The following is an 18,102-nucleotide window of genomic DNA, read 5'->3' on the forward strand; positions in this document are numbered from 1 at the left end:
GGGAGAGTGTTGACATGTTGTGGGGTTGTTAACCAATGTCATAAAACAATATGTGTACTAACTGTTTAATGAGAAAGTAGTTTGTTCTGTAAACCTTCATCTAAAGTACAATAATAAATAAATAAATAAATATCTTATTTGCTTTTTTGCTGATCCTCACTCATGGTGGCTTCTTACTTCACACAACTAGGTGAGCATTTATTATATTATTACTACATCTTAATGTATAGGAATCTTATAGTCCTAGATCGGAGTCTTCGTCAAAGAGAATTTGCATCCTATACCCTGCGTGAAGTTCAGCTCCTTTCAATCATCCCAGCTTAATGTGGGAGTTCAAGGCTCAGTTCACAGTGCATTGCCACTGGCCAAGGTTTAATACCCCAGTGATAGTTCTACTATCAGTACCTGCCCTCAGGACAACCCCATCCTTCCTGTCTACCTACCACTCACTCTTTCCAAATGCTGCCCTTAATAATTTGCATTTTTTAAAAGTCTTTTGCTATGTATATTATTTTGTAACTTTATTTTGAGGGAGGATTTCCTTGTAGATCTATGGTATCTTTTGCAAGTCCAGTAATGCATCAAAAAGTTGTTATATTTAGGATCTAATTGATCTTTTATGGGCAGGTACTTTGGAGCAACTAATCAGTCAGACTTTGCCAGAGGTGGAAGGAGCAGGAGCTATTTTTTAACCTGTGTGGGAGGAGGTGTGTTCCTGCAAGAGAACTGTGGAATAAGAATGAATTGGGGAAAATAACGAAGATAAAACTGCTGTACAAAGAAATGGTGAAATATGCAAGTGCAATAAAGATAAGTAAGGAGATTTTTAACTCTATAGTATATGTTTAAAAGAGTATATGATACACACATAGCGCCAAAATACGTGGATGGTCTGCTATATGAAATATTAATTGCTTTATTTTTCTCTGTGGAGGAGGAAAGAGAGTCCAATTGTCTGAGAAGCATTACCCCATACTTAACTTGTTACTTATAGTCCGCACATGGTGCCAATGACTCAGAAGAATAAATATTCCAGTTTCAGGGCCTAGCAAATAATAGGTGCTCGATGAATGTTTGTTGAACTAAACTGATTGTAGCTATTATATAAATATGTTGCCAATACCACCCAGGCTCACTGGTTGAAAACTGAGCATGTATAAAGGAAAATAGTAAATGTAATCCAGGATTATCCATAAATAACAGACGAAAATAAACTAGAATTCTCAAATTTATAAAATAGTGGCCATGCTTGCACACATATACAACCCTATATTTCTTAACCAGTAGACAGTGAAATATAAATGCTACCTATGATTTATAACCACCATTAATGAGCAACTTTTCTTTTTTTGTTTAGAAATCCTATCAGGTCACTTATTCTCTAATGAAGAAGATATTTCTTTCATTAATTTCTTTTTTCTTAGCCTTGCCTTTCTTGAGTGATCTCTGATCCCAAATTCTATTAACGGTTGATACTAAAAATAATTTTAAACAAAAACAACAGCACCTTCCTTAGGAACACTATGAGATTCAAGCTGACATGGCTCTAAATAATTTTGAAATAGCAATTTCTGCTATAATTAGATGCTCTGTTGTTGTAGATTTGCCCTTATCCCATATTAGGAGGAAGAGCTAAGTAGTTTTTCATAGCTAGATACATACCAGGGTACAGTAGAATGTGCAAACAATTCCTGTTGCAAACACAGAGCCCCAGAGATTAAACCCAGTCACTATGAAAGGAGAAAAATATATTAAAATGAGCTTCTCTGAGGAAAGTAAAAAAGCAAGCTTTATGGGGGAAAAAGTTACAATTTTTTTTTTTTTTTTGGTCAAAGTTCTCTGTGGGCAAAAAGGAAATCAAATTAAAGTTTTTACCCCTTAAATGTTCTCATCCCTGATAAAGATTATTTCATTACATCATCATACCCCAAACCAGTCCATACATTTCATAATGTTGAAAACCAAATTGTCCTACTGAGATTCCAGTCTTAGTTGTAACTGTTCTCGTTTTAGTAAAGTTAGTCCCAGTACTTTGAAACTACCTAAAGATCTTCCGTGAATTAACATTTCTCAATTTAAGCACATAGTCCTGTTAAATGAAGATCAATGTTTCTTTATTATGGTTATCATTGTAAATTTATTTTCAATTTTTTTCCCTTTCCTTTTTGTTTCTAGGATTCTATCCTCTTGAAAGGGTCAACTGTCAATCTTAAAGTAATTCTTACAAGCATGTTTCAATCTTGTACTCAGATTATCTCCTTCATGAAATCACTGAGCAAGAACTATGTATTCTAGATGGTCTTATTTTTGGTTATGCATATACACGCTACAATGTCATCATTTCAGTGATTAAAGAACAAATAAAAATCATAAAATAAGGCTTTACAATCACGTAGAGGGAAAATTAACTAATTGTTTGCATTGTTTCCAATGTTCAATCAATTTTCAGAGCTTAATGTAGATACTACTACAGTAATGCAAAGCACTTAACCATAGGAAGCTCTCCCCAGAGATGCATTTTATGTGTATGTCCCCAAGGTAAGAACTCTGGCATGAAAAAGGGGGAATGTGCCCAAAGCGGTGTCTATACTCACCTTGATTGAGCGCCAGAGCAGGAGCGTACACCACCACTCCTGTATAAAAAATCTGTGGGAGAAACGGGAAAACGGTGAACAGTGAAAAGGGCAACACGGAAAGGAAAGCTGCCTGGAAAGTTCTTTATTGACCGTAGAGTTGCATTTCCTTCAGTTTGTTCACCAAACATTTCATTCACATCCACTCTAATTCTGAAGTTGTTGACCACAGTAGCTAGTTTGTAGAGGGGATGTAAGCTTTATTTGGGAGAAGAGAATTAGATATTTAAGACTGCTGTCAATTTTGAGACTTATGGCTAGAGTTAGTATATTTCTAAAGGATACAAAAATAGGCTTCAATTTAACTATTTGATTCAGCCTCTCTCTACCCAGTCCTCCCATAAATGCGTGCTTCAGTAGGATCTCTACTTTATGAGTAGATTTACCAAGTAACACCAACTCCCAGAACTGCAACATCTACACTAATGGTAATGGGTTCAGTTCCCATTTTATTGTAAGTGAATCTCATCAGTTAGATACAGATGTGAGGGTTTTAATTGGCAAGAATCTGTGGGCATGTCAAGGAGGATTGCTTTCCTCCACTCCCTCACCTAAATCATTCATTCAGTCAGTGAGTGGGAGTTTTGACTGAGAATAGAAATGAAGGTTATCTTCTAGCAGAAAACACTTGGTGATTAGTGGGAGACACACCAATGGTGCCCCACAGGTAAACTTGGGGAAGAAAAAGCCTCCCTGAACCTGTGAGGTAGGAGAAGAGTCCATAAGAAGGAAATGGGAATATTGGCTTGAAAATGTTGTCTTAAAATGATTTTCAGCAAAATGGGTATTTCTGGTTGACCACAGTAAACTAGAATAAAACAAACAAACAAACAAAAGACAAACAAACAAAACAGTTACTAGACCATTCCATCTCCAAGGCAGACTGTATACATCAAATAAGAGTTTAAAATACATTTTAAGATTTTTTTTTTTATGGCTTATGATATACCGTGATATACGTTTGTTGGCTATTATCAGTGTAATTACGTATCTTGAAAGTGGTATCCTTGGAAGAAAGTAGTTCCCTTCAATGGAGTTCAAGGGAATATTGGCCCCCTCAAAAAAGAAAAAGAACAAAGCTGTATCCTGTAACCCCACCCTTTCCACATCTGCAGTAGCCCTGACCCCTTACCGTCTGCACAATGTAGATGACTGTGGCTGCATAGCGAACTGGTTTGTTGAATCGCAGTTGTAAGTACTAGAGAAAACAGAGAGAAGAACATGCAAAGAGTCAGTGAGCTTTAGATAAGAGCTACTAAGAAAGTCCTCTTTTTCTTGGTATTCCTCTGAGGTTAGTACTTAGGACTTATAATGTGATTTTATGCTACGATTTTATGCTACATATCCTTAGAAGGGAGCCTTTGCGTAGTGCAAATGGTTAAGTGTACGACTACTAACCAAAAGTTTGGTGATTCAAACCTACCCAGAGGTGCCTTAGTAGAAAGGCCTGGCAATCTGCTTCTGAAAGTTCACAGCCTTGAAAACCCTACAGAGCAGTTCCACTCTGCAACGCACCGTGTTGCCATGAATGGGACTTGACTCAACGGCACCTGGTTTGATTTTTGTTTTGTTTTGTTTTAGCCTTGGAAGCAGTAGAATTAAAAAAAAAAAAAAAAAAAAAAAGCATAGATTTTTAAAAGGGAAAGGTTTATTAAAGCTCAATTCTTATTCAAGCTACTCATGATGGTCAGAGAAAATAGATAGGTTGCTTGAATAAAAACCTAGGGCTTCAGATTTTCTGCCCAGGGGTCTTCCCACTGGACACACTGAAACCATTGTTTTCTTTTTATCCCCATTCCCTCAATTTTAGCTTGGACCTTCATTTCCTGTTTCCTGAATTACTGCAGTCTCTCCCTAACTTTTATTTCTAATTCCAACCCTTGCCCACTCCATTCTCATCCACACATCTGTCACACTGATTTTCCTAAAGCAGAGCTCTGGACATGTCAGCCTTTTGCTCAACATCTTTAATGATTTCTGTTGTCAGCAAAATGAAGTGCACATTCCTTGGCTTGATATTCTAAATCCTGTTTTGCCTGACTCACACCCTTCCAAGCTTAAATCACACCACTACCCTGTCTGCCAGTTTGTGGTACTGTGGTAGCTTGCATGTTGCTATGATGCTAGAAGCTATACCACCAGTATTTCAAATACCAGCAGGGTCACCCATGGTGGACAGGTTTCAGCAGAGCTTCCAGACTAAGGCAGACTAAGAAGAAAGGCCTGGTGATCTTTGGAAATTCAACCAATGAAAACCTTATGGATCACAACAGAACCCTGTCCAATATAGCACTTAAAGATGCAAACATGCCAGCGATCATAAAGAAGGAAGAGCAACATTTCATTCTGTTATATGTAAGATCACCATGAATTGGAGGCAACTTGATGGCAGCTTACAACCACAATAACCACCCTCACATAATTTATTCTCCAAACAAAAATTACTATTACTGTTCAACCAACATGTTTTGCACTTTTCAGACCTTTTCTTTGTTTATTAGATAAAAGTTTCAATGGGACAGAGCCCAAAATTTTAAAAATTCTTAGTAATCTCTCAAGAAGGACGACCCAATTGCCAATAGTAATCCTTTCTCCTCTGAGCTCTTTGGCACTTACATTAAACCTCGTTCATATACTCTAACGTCTGCTTTCTTATATTTTTGTGTTGGATTTGTATATATTACTGTATTCATTTTCTAGGGCTACTCTAAAAAATTGCCACCAACTTGGTGACTTAAAACAACAGAAATTTATCTTCTTGCAGTTCTAAAGTGAGACTTGCAAAATCAATTTCACTGGGTCGAAACCAAGGCAAAGGCAGGGCCACGCTCTCTCTGGAAGTTCAAGACAACAATCTGTTTCTTGCCTCTTCCAGCTTCTGGTGGCTGCCAGCATTTCTTTTTTTTTTCATTCTGAATGTGATCTTTTTTTTTGTTTATTGTTGTGTTTTAAATGAAATTTACATTTCAAGTTAGTCTCCCATACAAAAATTTATACATACATTGTTATGTGACCCTAATTGCTCTCCCATAGTGTGACAGCACACTCCGCATTTCCACCCCTGATTCCCCAAGACCATTCAACCAGCTCCTAACCCTCTCTGCCTTCCCATCTCACCTCCGGACAGAAGCTGTCCATTTAGTCTCTTGTATCTACTTGGACTAAGAGGCACGCTCCTCACAAATATCACTTTATGTCCCACAGAACAGTTCAATCCCTGTCTGAAGAGCTGACCTCAGAAATTGTTTTAGTTCTGGGCTGATAGAGAATCCGGGGGCCATGCTTTCCAGGGTTCCTACAGTCTCAGTCAGACCATTTAGTCTGGTGTTCTTACTAGAATTTGAGTTCTGCACCCCACCTTTCTCCTGCTCCATCAGGGACTCTCTGTTTTGTTCCCTGTCAGGGCTGTCACTGGTGGTAGCCAGGTACCATCTAGTTCTTCTGGTCTCAGGCTGATGAAGTTTCTGGTTTATGTGCCCCTTTCTGCTTCTTGGGCTAATACTTTCCCTGTGTCTTTGGTGTTCTTCATTCTCCTTTACTCCAGGTGGTTGGGACCAACTGATGCATCTTAGATGGCCACTTGCAAGCTTTTAAGAACCCAGACACCACTCACCAAAGTAGGGTGCAGAACATTTCCAAAATAAACTTTGTTATGCAAACTGACCTAAATGTCCCCTGAAAGCATGGTCCCTGACCCCTATCCCTGCTACTCTGTCCCTAAAAGTGTTTGATTGTATTGAGGAAACTTCTTAGATTTGGTTTAGTCCTGTTGTGCTGACTTCCCCTGTAGTGTGTGCTGTCCTTCCCGTCACCTAAGATAATTCTTATCTACTATCTAGTAGTAAATAACCCTCATTCTCCCTCCTCACCCTTGTAACCATCAAAGAATGTTTCCTTCTGTGTTTAAACCTTTTCTTGAGTTCTTATAATAGTGGTATTATACAATATTTGTCCTTTTGTGACTGACTAAATTCACTCAGCATAATGCCCTTCAGATTCCTCCATGTTATAAGATGTTTCATGGCTTCATCATTGTTCTTTATCATTGCGTAGTATTCCATTGTGGGGATATACCATAATTTGTTTATCCACTCTTCCACTGATGGGCACCTAGGTTGTTTCCATCTTTTTGCTATTGTAAACAGTGCTGCAATGAACATGGGTGTGCATATATCTATTCGTGTGACGGCTCTTATTTCTCTAGGATATATTCCAAGAAGCGGGATAACTGGATCATATGGTACTTCTATTTCTAGCTTTTTAAGGAAGTGCCAAATCAATTTCCAAAGTGGTTGTACCATTTTATACTCCCACCAACAGTGGGCTGCCAGCATGTCTTAGCTTCTGGCTTCGTCACCCCAATCTCTGCTTCTCTGGTCACATTACCTTCTCCATTCACCTCCCTCTTATACTGATACATGTAATTATATTTAGGGGTCTCCTGGATAATCAAGGATAATCACCACATCTCAGGAGCCTTAACCGAATCACAGTGGCAAAGTCTTTTTTATAAAAATAATTTTATTTTATTTTTGCCATCTAAGTTAGCATTCTCAGGCTCCAGAGTTTAGGAGATGGATACCCTTGATGAGGGAAGAGGCATGTTTCAGCCTATCGTATTTACCTTCCCTGAAACAGGTAAACAGTATTTCTATTCATTTTCATCTTCCTCATTGGTTTTATTTATTTTCTCAGCCAATTTATTTATTTATTCATTCAGCAAATATTTATTACCTGCCTTCCATATTGCAATCTGACACATGATAAGCTAATATGAGATAGTCTATACTCTAGACAATATTACAGATTAAAGATGGTCAACATCAATAAATACTTATTGTAATAAAAAGAAAGTCACCATTGTTATTGTACTAAGAAGAAGAGCTACAGGGAACCGTGAACATACTAAATAGCAGGATCTGACTTACTGTCAGAGGTCAGGAAAGGTTTTCTTAAGTATTTTAGAAGACACTAGCATGTATTTTCCAGTGCATGATAAATATGTATTGTATGAACCAAACGACTTTTGCCTTGTAAAAAGTAGCAAATGACTTGAAGATTTGACTTCTAATAGACTTTTTGTTAGTGGTAAATATTTTCTGTCTGAATTTCAGAAAAATCATTTTTATTAAATTAGAGATTAAGTACTGATTTGTCCTTTTCCTGGAAACTACACATAAGTGTTGCTCCATGGCTTAAGATAGGTACTTCTTTGAAACCGTACAAGGAACTCCTCTTGGTAGAATTGTGATTCAATTTTATACTAATCCACATTTCCCATCTCACCCTGCTCAGCCTTTCTCCCACCTCCTCCATGTAAAGAACCACTTTATTTTCTGACCCTCTTTCTTCATATATTCAATAGACTGAAGCCAGGTTATAGGCCTGTGGGAGTGTGACTTAGGGTTTGAGGTTTAAGAAAGTTATTGTTACAGAAGTACAGAAGTCTTTGAGGACCTACAAGTCTCAGGTATTATATGATAGAAAACAATGCAAAACTTTTGTGATGAGGACAACTTAGGTTCACATCACACGCCCTTGGAAAGATATTTACTGCAGTAAGCCTTGATTTTTCTCTTTCTAAAATGAATGGAATCTTACAAGGATCAAATAGCATAGTGTATGTTAATACCAAGCATCAGGCCTGGAATATAGTGGGATGTTAGTGATTGTAGTAATCACTGTATGTAATAGTCACTTACAACTAAGTAGTTACAGCTTATCAGCACTCACTGTTCCAGTACATGTTGATGGTATCTTACTGTACCTGTGATTATCTTCTCGAGAGCTTTATCTCAGCCCTTGCACAGAGCAAGCCAGATGTCCTGTGATGTGTTATCATTGGCCTTTAACCAATGACTAAATGAAGATGGACAAAAAATACCCCGGCTTCTAGGCCTGTTTGGGAGGACAACTTTGAAACATGCTCTACACTGTCTCCCACAGTTCCCCAGTGGGATTGAACTCCAGTTGCTCACGGTAGTATATAGCTAGAAAATGCACCTTTCATTGGCTTCCTTTCCTCCCATGTCTTACTTTGCCACTCACCTACCAGTGCTTACTGCAATCACTTGCCCCCTAAAATGATTTTCATTTAAGTCTGTCTCAGGATCTGCTTCTAGGGGAACCCAACTTAAGATAGTAATATTTCTAGCAAATATGATACAAGTAGAGACTTGAAAAATGCTTGTGTAATTAGACATGTCCTCTTGACAATAGGAACTCTTTTCCCATAACATAGAGAAACGAGGATAGGCTACTGGAAGATGAGAACAAATTTAACATGCACAAGCTGTCTCATAAGAGGACCCCCAGACCAATGAGTCACTAGATAACTCCAAGTGAGACCAGTAGAAGAGCCTTACTGTCTTTCTGGGCCCAGCTGAGCCCACCCCATGTGGTTGATCCACATAACTGTGAGAAAATAAAATTGTTGCCTTAAGAAATTTATTTTCGAGTGGTATGATACACAGCAATAGGTAACTGATACAAAACTGGCACCAGAGTGAACTGTTGTAACAAAAAACAAAGTATGCAGTACTGGCTTTGGGGCTGAGCAGTACATGGGGTCTGGGAGAGCAAAGGGGGAACTGTTCCTGAAAAAATGGAAAAGCAGTGAAGAGATTGCTACGGGAGTCTGGAAAAAGTCAATGGTTTTTACTTAGTTTAGTTCTACTAAATTCAAACAATTCATCTAGGAAGATAGTAGGTCCTGGGCGGTGCAAGCAATTTACGATTGGCTGCTAACCTAAAGGTTGGTGGTTTGAACCCATCCAATGGCTTCACAGGAGAAAGGCCTGGAGATCTGCTTCTGTAAAGATTACAGCCAAGAAAACCCTATGGTGCAGTTCTACTCTGTTACACATGAGGTTATCATAAGTCAGAATCCATTAGACGGCAACAGGCTTTGTTGTTGTTGTTGTTTTAGAGTGAAAGTACAGTATTAAGAACAAAGGAGCCATGGTGATGAAACGGTTAAGCGTTTGGCTGCTAACTGAAAGGTTGGCAGTTGGAATTCACCCAGCAGCTCTGCTGAAGAAAGATCTGGTGATCTGCTCCTGCAAAGCTTACAGCTTAGAAACCCTGTGGGGAGTTCTATTCTGTCACATTGGGTCACTATGAGTAGAAATTGACTCAAGGCTGTTGAAGAGCAAAAACATTGATAAAAAGGTGTTTGGGAAAAAAAAAAAAAAAAAAAACCTGGACCACAAATCAAACTCCTTGAATTCTACTTTGAGCTTTGTCACCATCTCATTTTTTGACCTTAACCTCTGTTTACCTGTGAAACAAAAGACACTATCCCAACTATGTAATTCTAAATTAGAAAGAATGAATTCCAGTGTTCATCTTTGGTTGTATATTAGCTATTGCTCCAGTAAAGATGGAAGTTCAGCAGAAAAGTTGCATGCTTCATGCCTACTTTTAAGAATATCAGAGGTAACATTTATCATCATTATGTTGGATTATTTTCATAGCCCCAAAACCTGAACCAGCCACACCATTTTCCACCTCAGGAAGTAAAAACTCCATTTTTCAAGTTAGTTTAAGCTCGAATAACATGGAGCTTCTCTTCGTCTGACTCCACACATCCAATTCATAAAAGAATCCTGGTGCCTAGTCCTCACTTTCAACATATGTCCAGAATCTGACCACTTGCATCATCACCTCTGTTTCCACACTAACACCATCACCTCGTGCCCAGATCATTGCAATTGTCTCCTAACTAGTCATCCTGCTTCAGCGGTCAAAATCCCAAAATCATTGTCAACATCCAGCAACATTTTAGTTTACTCTTAAGTACAAATCACATTATGTCACTCCTCTGCCGAAACCCTATAATAATCCAGCTCACCTAGAGTAAAATCCAATACTTACAATGACCTAAAAGCTCTCAAAGCATTGGTTCAGACCTTAGCAGAGCCTACATTGCCATTTTACATCAAATATTTTGCAACACCACTTACTATGCTGAAATTACAATCAATGGTAATATTTTAGACCTGCATATCTAATTTTAAAAATATAAATATTATGACAGTACTGTAACTGTAATTTGAAGGAGAACTAAAATAAAAGTAATTTTTCAAAAGAGTATTAATCTATAAATGTTGGGGACCACTGTACAAAAAGGCATAGTGAAGTAGTAGCCTGTACATTAGTATAATGAAAATGCTTGGAAAAATAAGTAGTTCAAGAAGCCCAAGAAAAGTGAGAGAGCAGAACTATAGGTATACACAAAACTATAAACTAATGTTAAGGGAAAATAATAACAGACTTAATTTATTAGTATATGATAAGAGAAAGAAGGAAATAATCTTAACTGAAGTAGAGATAACATGATGAGACTAATTATAAAACTGCCCGAGTGGAGATAATGAGAATGCATGATATTGCAAATGAGCTGAGCCTAATTTATAACTTGAGGGTGGGAACAATTCCCTATGCTTTGACATGGGACAGATGAGTGATAAAGTAGCACAGATGGCATATTTCCAGTCTCGAGATCCTACTGCATATCAAGGCATCTAAGTCAGTTAAGTATTGTGGCATACCACCCACTCCAAAACTCATTGGTTTAAAAATCAAGGATTTGTTAATCCTCATAATTCTTAGGATTGACTGGGTGGTTCCAACAACAACAACGAAAACTCAGCAATGTCTTTGGGAGTCAAACTTCATAGCTGAATGGCAAAACCTAGAACATATTTATATTTTCAGGAGCATTAATGAGCAATGGGATATGTGTATATTTTAAATATAAGTATAAACTAAGTCAGTTTCTCATGAGACTATATTCCTGGTGATTTCATTAGTAGCTGTTGTATGACTCAACCCTGATTACTTTCTTTTTCTTTGGATGGAAGGGTTTGATATTGGACATTTGGAATCTAATATTCTATGGAATCATAAGTTTTACGACTGTGTAGAAAACATACATTTGCTTGAAAGGCTGTTGAGGCCTAGAGTAATCCTCTGCACTCATTTAGTTTATAGAACTTTTAAATATATAGGCCCATAATGAGTCTTCTGCTGTGACTTAGTAGGGGTGAATTTGCATAAAGAAAATAAACACCTTTTTCATAGAAACCAATTTATGATCACACTTAAATATTGGATGAGCAAGTTTAGTTTTGAAGATGATGTTTTTATGGAGAATTATTGCAAAGTCAAAACACCACTGCATCCTTTTCCTCTCATCAAAATAATTCCCATGGTTATTTGCAATTCTTTCCCATTAAAATATTTCATAATTTTTCAAAATTTTACCATCTGCCCATTAAAAATTAGAGTCTGGTAGTAATATGTATTAAAGTGCTCTGCTCTACTGTCTCCTGAAAAGGATACTAAATCGGGATACAGACAAAATGGGTTCTCAGTAGACTTTGATCACTATACAGTCTTAACAAAATGACTTATCTGTAGCTCAGTTTTCTTAGCTGGAAAATGACAATGGTTATAGTACATGTTCTGCTTGCTTTTTAGAACAGTGATGCTAATAATAATTAAAATAACAACATCAGCTCTCTTTACCTGAGAACCTCCTGCAGGTTAGGCAATGCATTAGTTGTTTGCATACAGGTTCACATTTAATCACCGAAATAGCCAGTGGGATTAATACTATTATTTGCATTCCACAAATGGGGAAACAGGTGTTTCCATATCGAAAGCCTAAGCTTTTTCTAATAATTTTTTAATGCCTTTTCCATGTTATGTAATTACCCTAAAAATTAGTAAGTGTTCTTCAACTACCAGGTATTGTCATAATGATGATATGGATTATTAGAAAGAAAAGCAACAATAACAAAAAAAAGTTCAAGCAGAGAGAAAATAGCAACTCTTCCCAAAATAGAGAAGAAAACATTTCTTTTACCTCGTAAGTGCTGGTGATTCCAGATCTGTAGAACACAGGCAGGAAAAGCTCTGATGTGAAGATGATGACAAAGGTATACGCAATGAAGAAGAGCACGAAAGATGCCCCAAAGCGGTAAACATCGGAAGGGGTCCCCAGGACAGTGACAGCCGACATGAAGTTGGCTGTCAGAGACAAGGCCACAGGGCCAAAGCTCATTTGTCTTCCTCCCACCAAGAACTCCCTGGAAGATGCCTTCTTCCTCTCTTTAATGGCAAAGAACACTCCAATTCCAGAGGAAATGACAAAGAGGGCCGCGAATATGACATAATCCCAAATTGCAAAGTTCTTCACCTGTGGGCCCTCCATATTGAGAAGTATGGCACCAGAGTGTTAATGTCAACCAGATCTTCAGGAAAAGAGGTTTTTAAAAACAAAGCTCAGTATAGCGGATACTTTGATGAGAGGGAATACTCTATGAATTCTTGAAGAAAATAATGACCAGAAGCACTTGTCTTTATCTTCAGACACCAAGTTATACTCAGGGAAGATCTTAAAAGTTGACAGCAAAGAAGAATCTGGCTGTGGTCTTGGTACCAACAGATGAAAACTTGAAGTCTGACTCTGGCCAAGAGCTGTCTCTTCCTCTGCAGAAGCACTTGCCACAGAGAAGGAATTCAGATGTGTTCTGAAATTAATAACTACCGGGGGTGGAAGGGACTTGACAGATATGCTACTTTATCTCCCAAGTGTTTTTTTGTTTGCTTTTTCTTTTTTTTTTTTTTTTAACTTAAGGTTAAACATTACTGAGAAACAGGGAAGTGATACAAATTGACCAGATCAGCATTTTTATTTTATTGTGCTTTAGATGAAAGTTTACTGAGCAAATTAGTTTCTCATTCAAAAATTTATATGCAAATTGTTTTGTGACATCGGTTGCAATTCTAGCAATATGTCAGCACTCTTCCCCCTTTCCACCCTAGGTTCCTCGTTTCCATTCATCCAGTTTTCCTGTCTGTCCTTTCCCGCCTTCTCGTCTTTGCTTTTAGGCAGGTGTTGCTCACTTTGTTCTGAATGATCTAAGGAGCATGTTCCTCACATATTTTATTATTTGTTGTATAACTCATTGCCATCCAGTGGATTCTGACTCATAGAGATCCTATAGGACAGAGTAGAACTGCCCCATACTATTTCCAAGGAGCAGCTAGTGGATTCGAGCTGCTGACCTTTTGATTAGCAGTCAAACCCGTAAACCACTGCACCAGGGCTCGGCTCTTTGTTTTATAGGCCTGTCTAATCTTTAGATGAAAAATGAACTTTGGAATTGCCTTCAGTTCTCAGTTAGAAGAGTGTCCGTGGCTAATCTCGGGGGTTCCTCCAGTCTCTGTCAGACCAGTAAGTCTGGTATTTTTTGTGAGTTTGAATTTTGTTCTTCATTTTTCTCCCACTCTGTCCGGGACCCTGTATTGTGATCCTTGTCAGGGCAGTGGGTGGAGAGCCATCTAGTTCTTCTGGGCTCAGGCTGGTGGAGGCTGTGGTTCACGTGGTCCATTAGTCCTTTGGACTAAATTTTCCTTGTGTCTTTGGTTTTCTTCATTCACCTTTGCGCCGGACAGAATGAGGGCAATAGAAGTATCTTAGATGGCCCCAGCTCAACATTTTTAATTAATGAAATAGAGTCTGCAAAATACAAACACAACCTCAGAGATGTCTTTCTTTTGAGTAAAGGAGGGTTGAAGGAGCATACCTGTAATTGCCTGAGGCAGTGGGTGTGGAAGGAAAGGAGCAAAGAGCTAGGAGTCAGGAGACCTTTGCTCAAATCTTGACTTGCTCAAAACCAAGAGTGAGCTATGATATCTTTGACAAATCATTTAACCTTTCATCTGGAGCAAAGAGATAACAAGGACTTAGAAGCTTATTATGATTATTTAAGTGTCTAGAACTTCCTGAGCCTCTTTTTCCTGAGCTGTAAAATGAAAGATAATAGTACTTACCTTGTTGACAATTATTTGTGCTTAGAGGGAGCACTCCTGAACAGAATAGCTGTTTCTCTCTTGACTCTGTTGTTGTTATTAGCTGCTGCTGATTCAGTTCCCGACTTATAGTGGCCCCCAACTCATGGTGATCCCATGTACAAAGGAACAAAATGCTGCCCTGTCCTGTACCATCCCCACGATCAGTTATGGTCCAAACCTTTGTGATTTACAGGGTTTTTATTAGCTGATTTTCTAAAGCAGGTTGCCAGGCCTTTCTTCTTGGTCCATCTTAGTCTGGAAAACCGATTGTTCAGCATAACAGCAACATATAAGCCTCCACTGACAGATGGGGTGGCTGTGCATGAGGTGCATTGGCCAGGAATAGAACGTGGGTCTCCCACAGGGAAGGTGAGAATTCTACCACTGAGCCGCCACTGCCCCTTCCATCTTGATGCTAGGCCTCAGAAAATGGATTGACCAGTAATTAATAATTTGTAGCCCTCAGCTTTATCTTCTCCTTCTCTCCTTCATTTTGACTAGTTTACTATGCTTGTAGTCAGATACTAAGTTAGAGTTAGGACCAGGACAAATGAGAGAAGGAAGGTAAAAATCTAATTGTAGATTCCTTTTTCTGCTCTCATCAGATTGTCTGTTTGTTGTTCTGAAATACCCTCAAATAGCCTTTGGAGGGAAATCTCTCAGTTTTGTTGTTTTACCTTTCTCCTCAGAGGTCTTGCCCATCTCTACCTCTGCAAAACCTACCTATTCTGTAAGATCTAGTTCGAGTCTCCTCTGCTTTGGGCATCCTTCCTTAGCTCACCTCCTTCACCTCCCCAGCTCATGTAGGAAGCAGCCCCCAATGGTACTCACTTTCTACTCACTTGGTACTCTGCAATTATCCCACCTATTTTTAAGGAATCTCTATGTGTGTGTCTGTAGGAGTGGATCAGGTATTGTAGCTGGCCACCTCCTTGAAGACAGAGGTACAAGGCATGGCCCATAGTGCTCAACAAATAATATCCATTATAGCAAATTTAGGAAATAACAAAAAAATGCAAAAAAAAAAGGAAAACAAAAATTAGGCATAATGTCCAAAGCCAGAACCATTTCCAGTTAAACAGAGGAAACTCTAATTTTGCTTTTAACACCTATATACTGAATAAATCTTTGCTTATTTGTTTAGTCTGAATACTGTCTTCATTCCCTCCTTAACTCTATGGATTTTTAATTAGGCCAGAGAAATCTCTGACGGGTGAAATAAGCTCTCAGTTACAAATAAACATGCAAAGACTCTGTCAGACACTATCTGTGTCCTGTTGTTTAAATTTCTCTTTTAATTTTGCAGAGTTCGTATGATCAGTGTTAATGGAAAACTAGGTCTTTAATATTTTTACCTAACCTTGGCTTTTAATTATTTTTATCATGAGGTATTCTAATTATATAACAGGTTTTCTTTGTAGTGGTCTCAGCAGAAAATTAGACATCTTTTTGACTTTCAGAGACTTGACAACTTCATATCTTAATATTAACATCATCTAAGTGTTAATGTTCAATCCAAAAGGCATGTAAACAACTTGTACAAGTAGGGTGAATATTGTACAAAACACTATCATTATATCACTGATGTCCCAAGGTTAAATACCAGAAGCTTGTAGCTGAAGAGTCAATGAATACTGCTCCTTTTGATTAACCTTCCTCTAGAAACAGCATAAAGTACATGGCTTCCATTAGTCTAGGATTTCAAAGCAATGGGGAAGCAGAATGTTTAATGTCTGGGATGTGAAGGAGGCTTCATGTCTCTCACTGTGCAGTATTCCTTGGTTTCAACATTTCACTGATTATAAGGCACAGCATCAATTTATAAATAAATTTCCAGTTATTTTTCCAACTTTTTACCCTTTCTTCTCTTGGTGGCATGCAACGTCCTCAAATTTTCTTTCTCTTTCCCATTAAGACATGTTTCAAGCCTGGTTCATGCTGATTATAAGGCACAACATCAATTTATTAATATTTTTCAGGAGAAATAGTATATTCAATGGCTACATGAATTAAAAGGCACATTTACATTTCAGAAATATTAACATGAGGAGGGGAGCAATGGGCCTCTGAGATCTGAAGAAATTCAGTATTTCTTTCATGCTCTTGTAGATGTCTCAAATATCACCATTTGTTCTTTATCCCTTTAGTTTAAGGCTCCAAACCCTGTTAGATTGTAAATATCTACATCTGCCGTACACAATACCCACCGCTCCATGGTCCTATTATCCAATTACCCATTCGCCTAATAGTTGTGTTTGTAACTGTCATCATTAATAGGCTCGGTAGGTTCCTTAGGTGGTACAAACAGTTTTCCCTTGGCTACTAACCTAAAAGGTTGGCAATTCAAACCCATCCAGCAGTATGCTGAAAAAAGGCCTGGCGATCTGCTTCCATAAATATTACAGCCAAGAATACCCTATGGAGCAGTTCTACATTCTACTCTATGACATGTGGTTTCACCAAGAGTCAGACTTGACTCAATGGCAACAGGTTTGATTGTTTGTTTTTTAGTGTAAAATAGCTTCTAAACATTGCATGGAGGGAATCTTAAGGGGAAAGAGGAAGAAAATTGAACATTACCAAGGAAAGGATACAGAACTCAATAAAACGGGGCTCCTGAAGAAAAGACACCATTGTTGCAATGTTGCAAACAGCCGACTAGATATCATGTTTAGTCTGGCCTGGGATGGAAGGGAGGAAAATACACGTACACGGGCCTCTGCCATTTTGAGACTTCAGTTCACTAGATTACTTTCTTCCTTCATCTGTTCTAAAAGCCAATGAGGCAGTGGTAGGACAAAATGGATGTTAGGCTGTTTTGTTTTTGTTTTAAACAGGGTAGGGGCAAGATCATAACTGTGCTTGAGAAACATTAATTTATTCTAATATTCTTTACGTGATGAATTTTTAAAAATTCAACATACACATTCAAGGGTGGCTCAAAGAACTCCCCACATTGTGAGCAAGCTGCTTAAATGGGGTAGTGAAAGTTTTCCTTGCCTTACAATTCTTATCCCAATTAGCATGCATCTCAAACAGATCCCTAGGAGGCAAAGTGATGACAATAAACTGTAATTGAACAGAAATGATGACTTTTTTTTCAAACTGCAAAGCAACTATAGCCATTTTTGCCTTCCGAGGGGAAGTGAATAATTCCTACGCTGGAGAATATAACTCTACATAACAATTGCTTAAGCTTACAGAGACTGATGGGAAAGGGGTCATGGCCAAAAATTTTATTATGAAAGAGAAGAGACTGCAATTCCAGAGCTTCTGCTCCTGCTTTGAGCTGCAGAAGGGGCCTCTTGATTGGCTCTTTCTCCCTTATAAATATACAAAAGGTAAGTCGGAGGAGATCATATGGAAGACCACAGAACTCTGCTTGCAAAATAAGCAGGTTTTTTTTTTCTCTTTTGTCGTGGGAATGGTGTTGGAGACTTGGCATAAGAGGGAAAACAAGAAAATGGCAAAAGAATCTGGTTGGTGGCAGGAATATTTCTCAAAGCCAGTGAGAACTCCCCATTGTACAGAATAACAAAAGCATTTTAACAGTGGGGCTAATTAATATTAAATTTTTGTTGTTTTGTCCTGGAGGGTAATTTCC

The 18,102-nt window shown here is 38.2% G+C and overlaps 1 protein-coding gene across 1 annotated transcript in view; it reads right to left on the minus strand.

The window, feature by feature from the left end:
- Positions 1-12,866, minus strand: part of SLC5A12 (solute carrier family 5 member 12) — a 51,563-nt gene extending 38,697 nt beyond the window's left edge. The window contains exons 1-4 of the mRNA XM_004369726.1: positions 12,505-12,866; positions 3,766-3,831; positions 2,595-2,646; positions 1,663-1,730 (exon numbers count right to left, since the gene is read on the minus strand). Of these exons, the coding sequence (XP_004369783.1) occupies positions 1,663-1,730; positions 2,595-2,646; positions 3,766-3,831; positions 12,505-12,852 (534 nt within the window). The 5' untranslated portion in view covers positions 12,853-12,866. The remainder of the gene's footprint in view (positions 1-1,662; positions 1,731-2,594; positions 2,647-3,765; positions 3,832-12,504) is intronic.
- Positions 12,867-18,102: the final 5,236 nt, after the last annotated feature.

Source organism: Trichechus manatus, unplaced genomic scaffold, assembly GCF_000243295.1.
Source record: "Trichechus manatus latirostris isolate Lorelei unplaced genomic scaffold, TriManLat1.0 scaffold00006, whole genome shotgun sequence".
NCBI classification, from domain to species: Eukaryota; Metazoa; Chordata; class Mammalia; order Sirenia; family Trichechidae; genus Trichechus; species Trichechus manatus.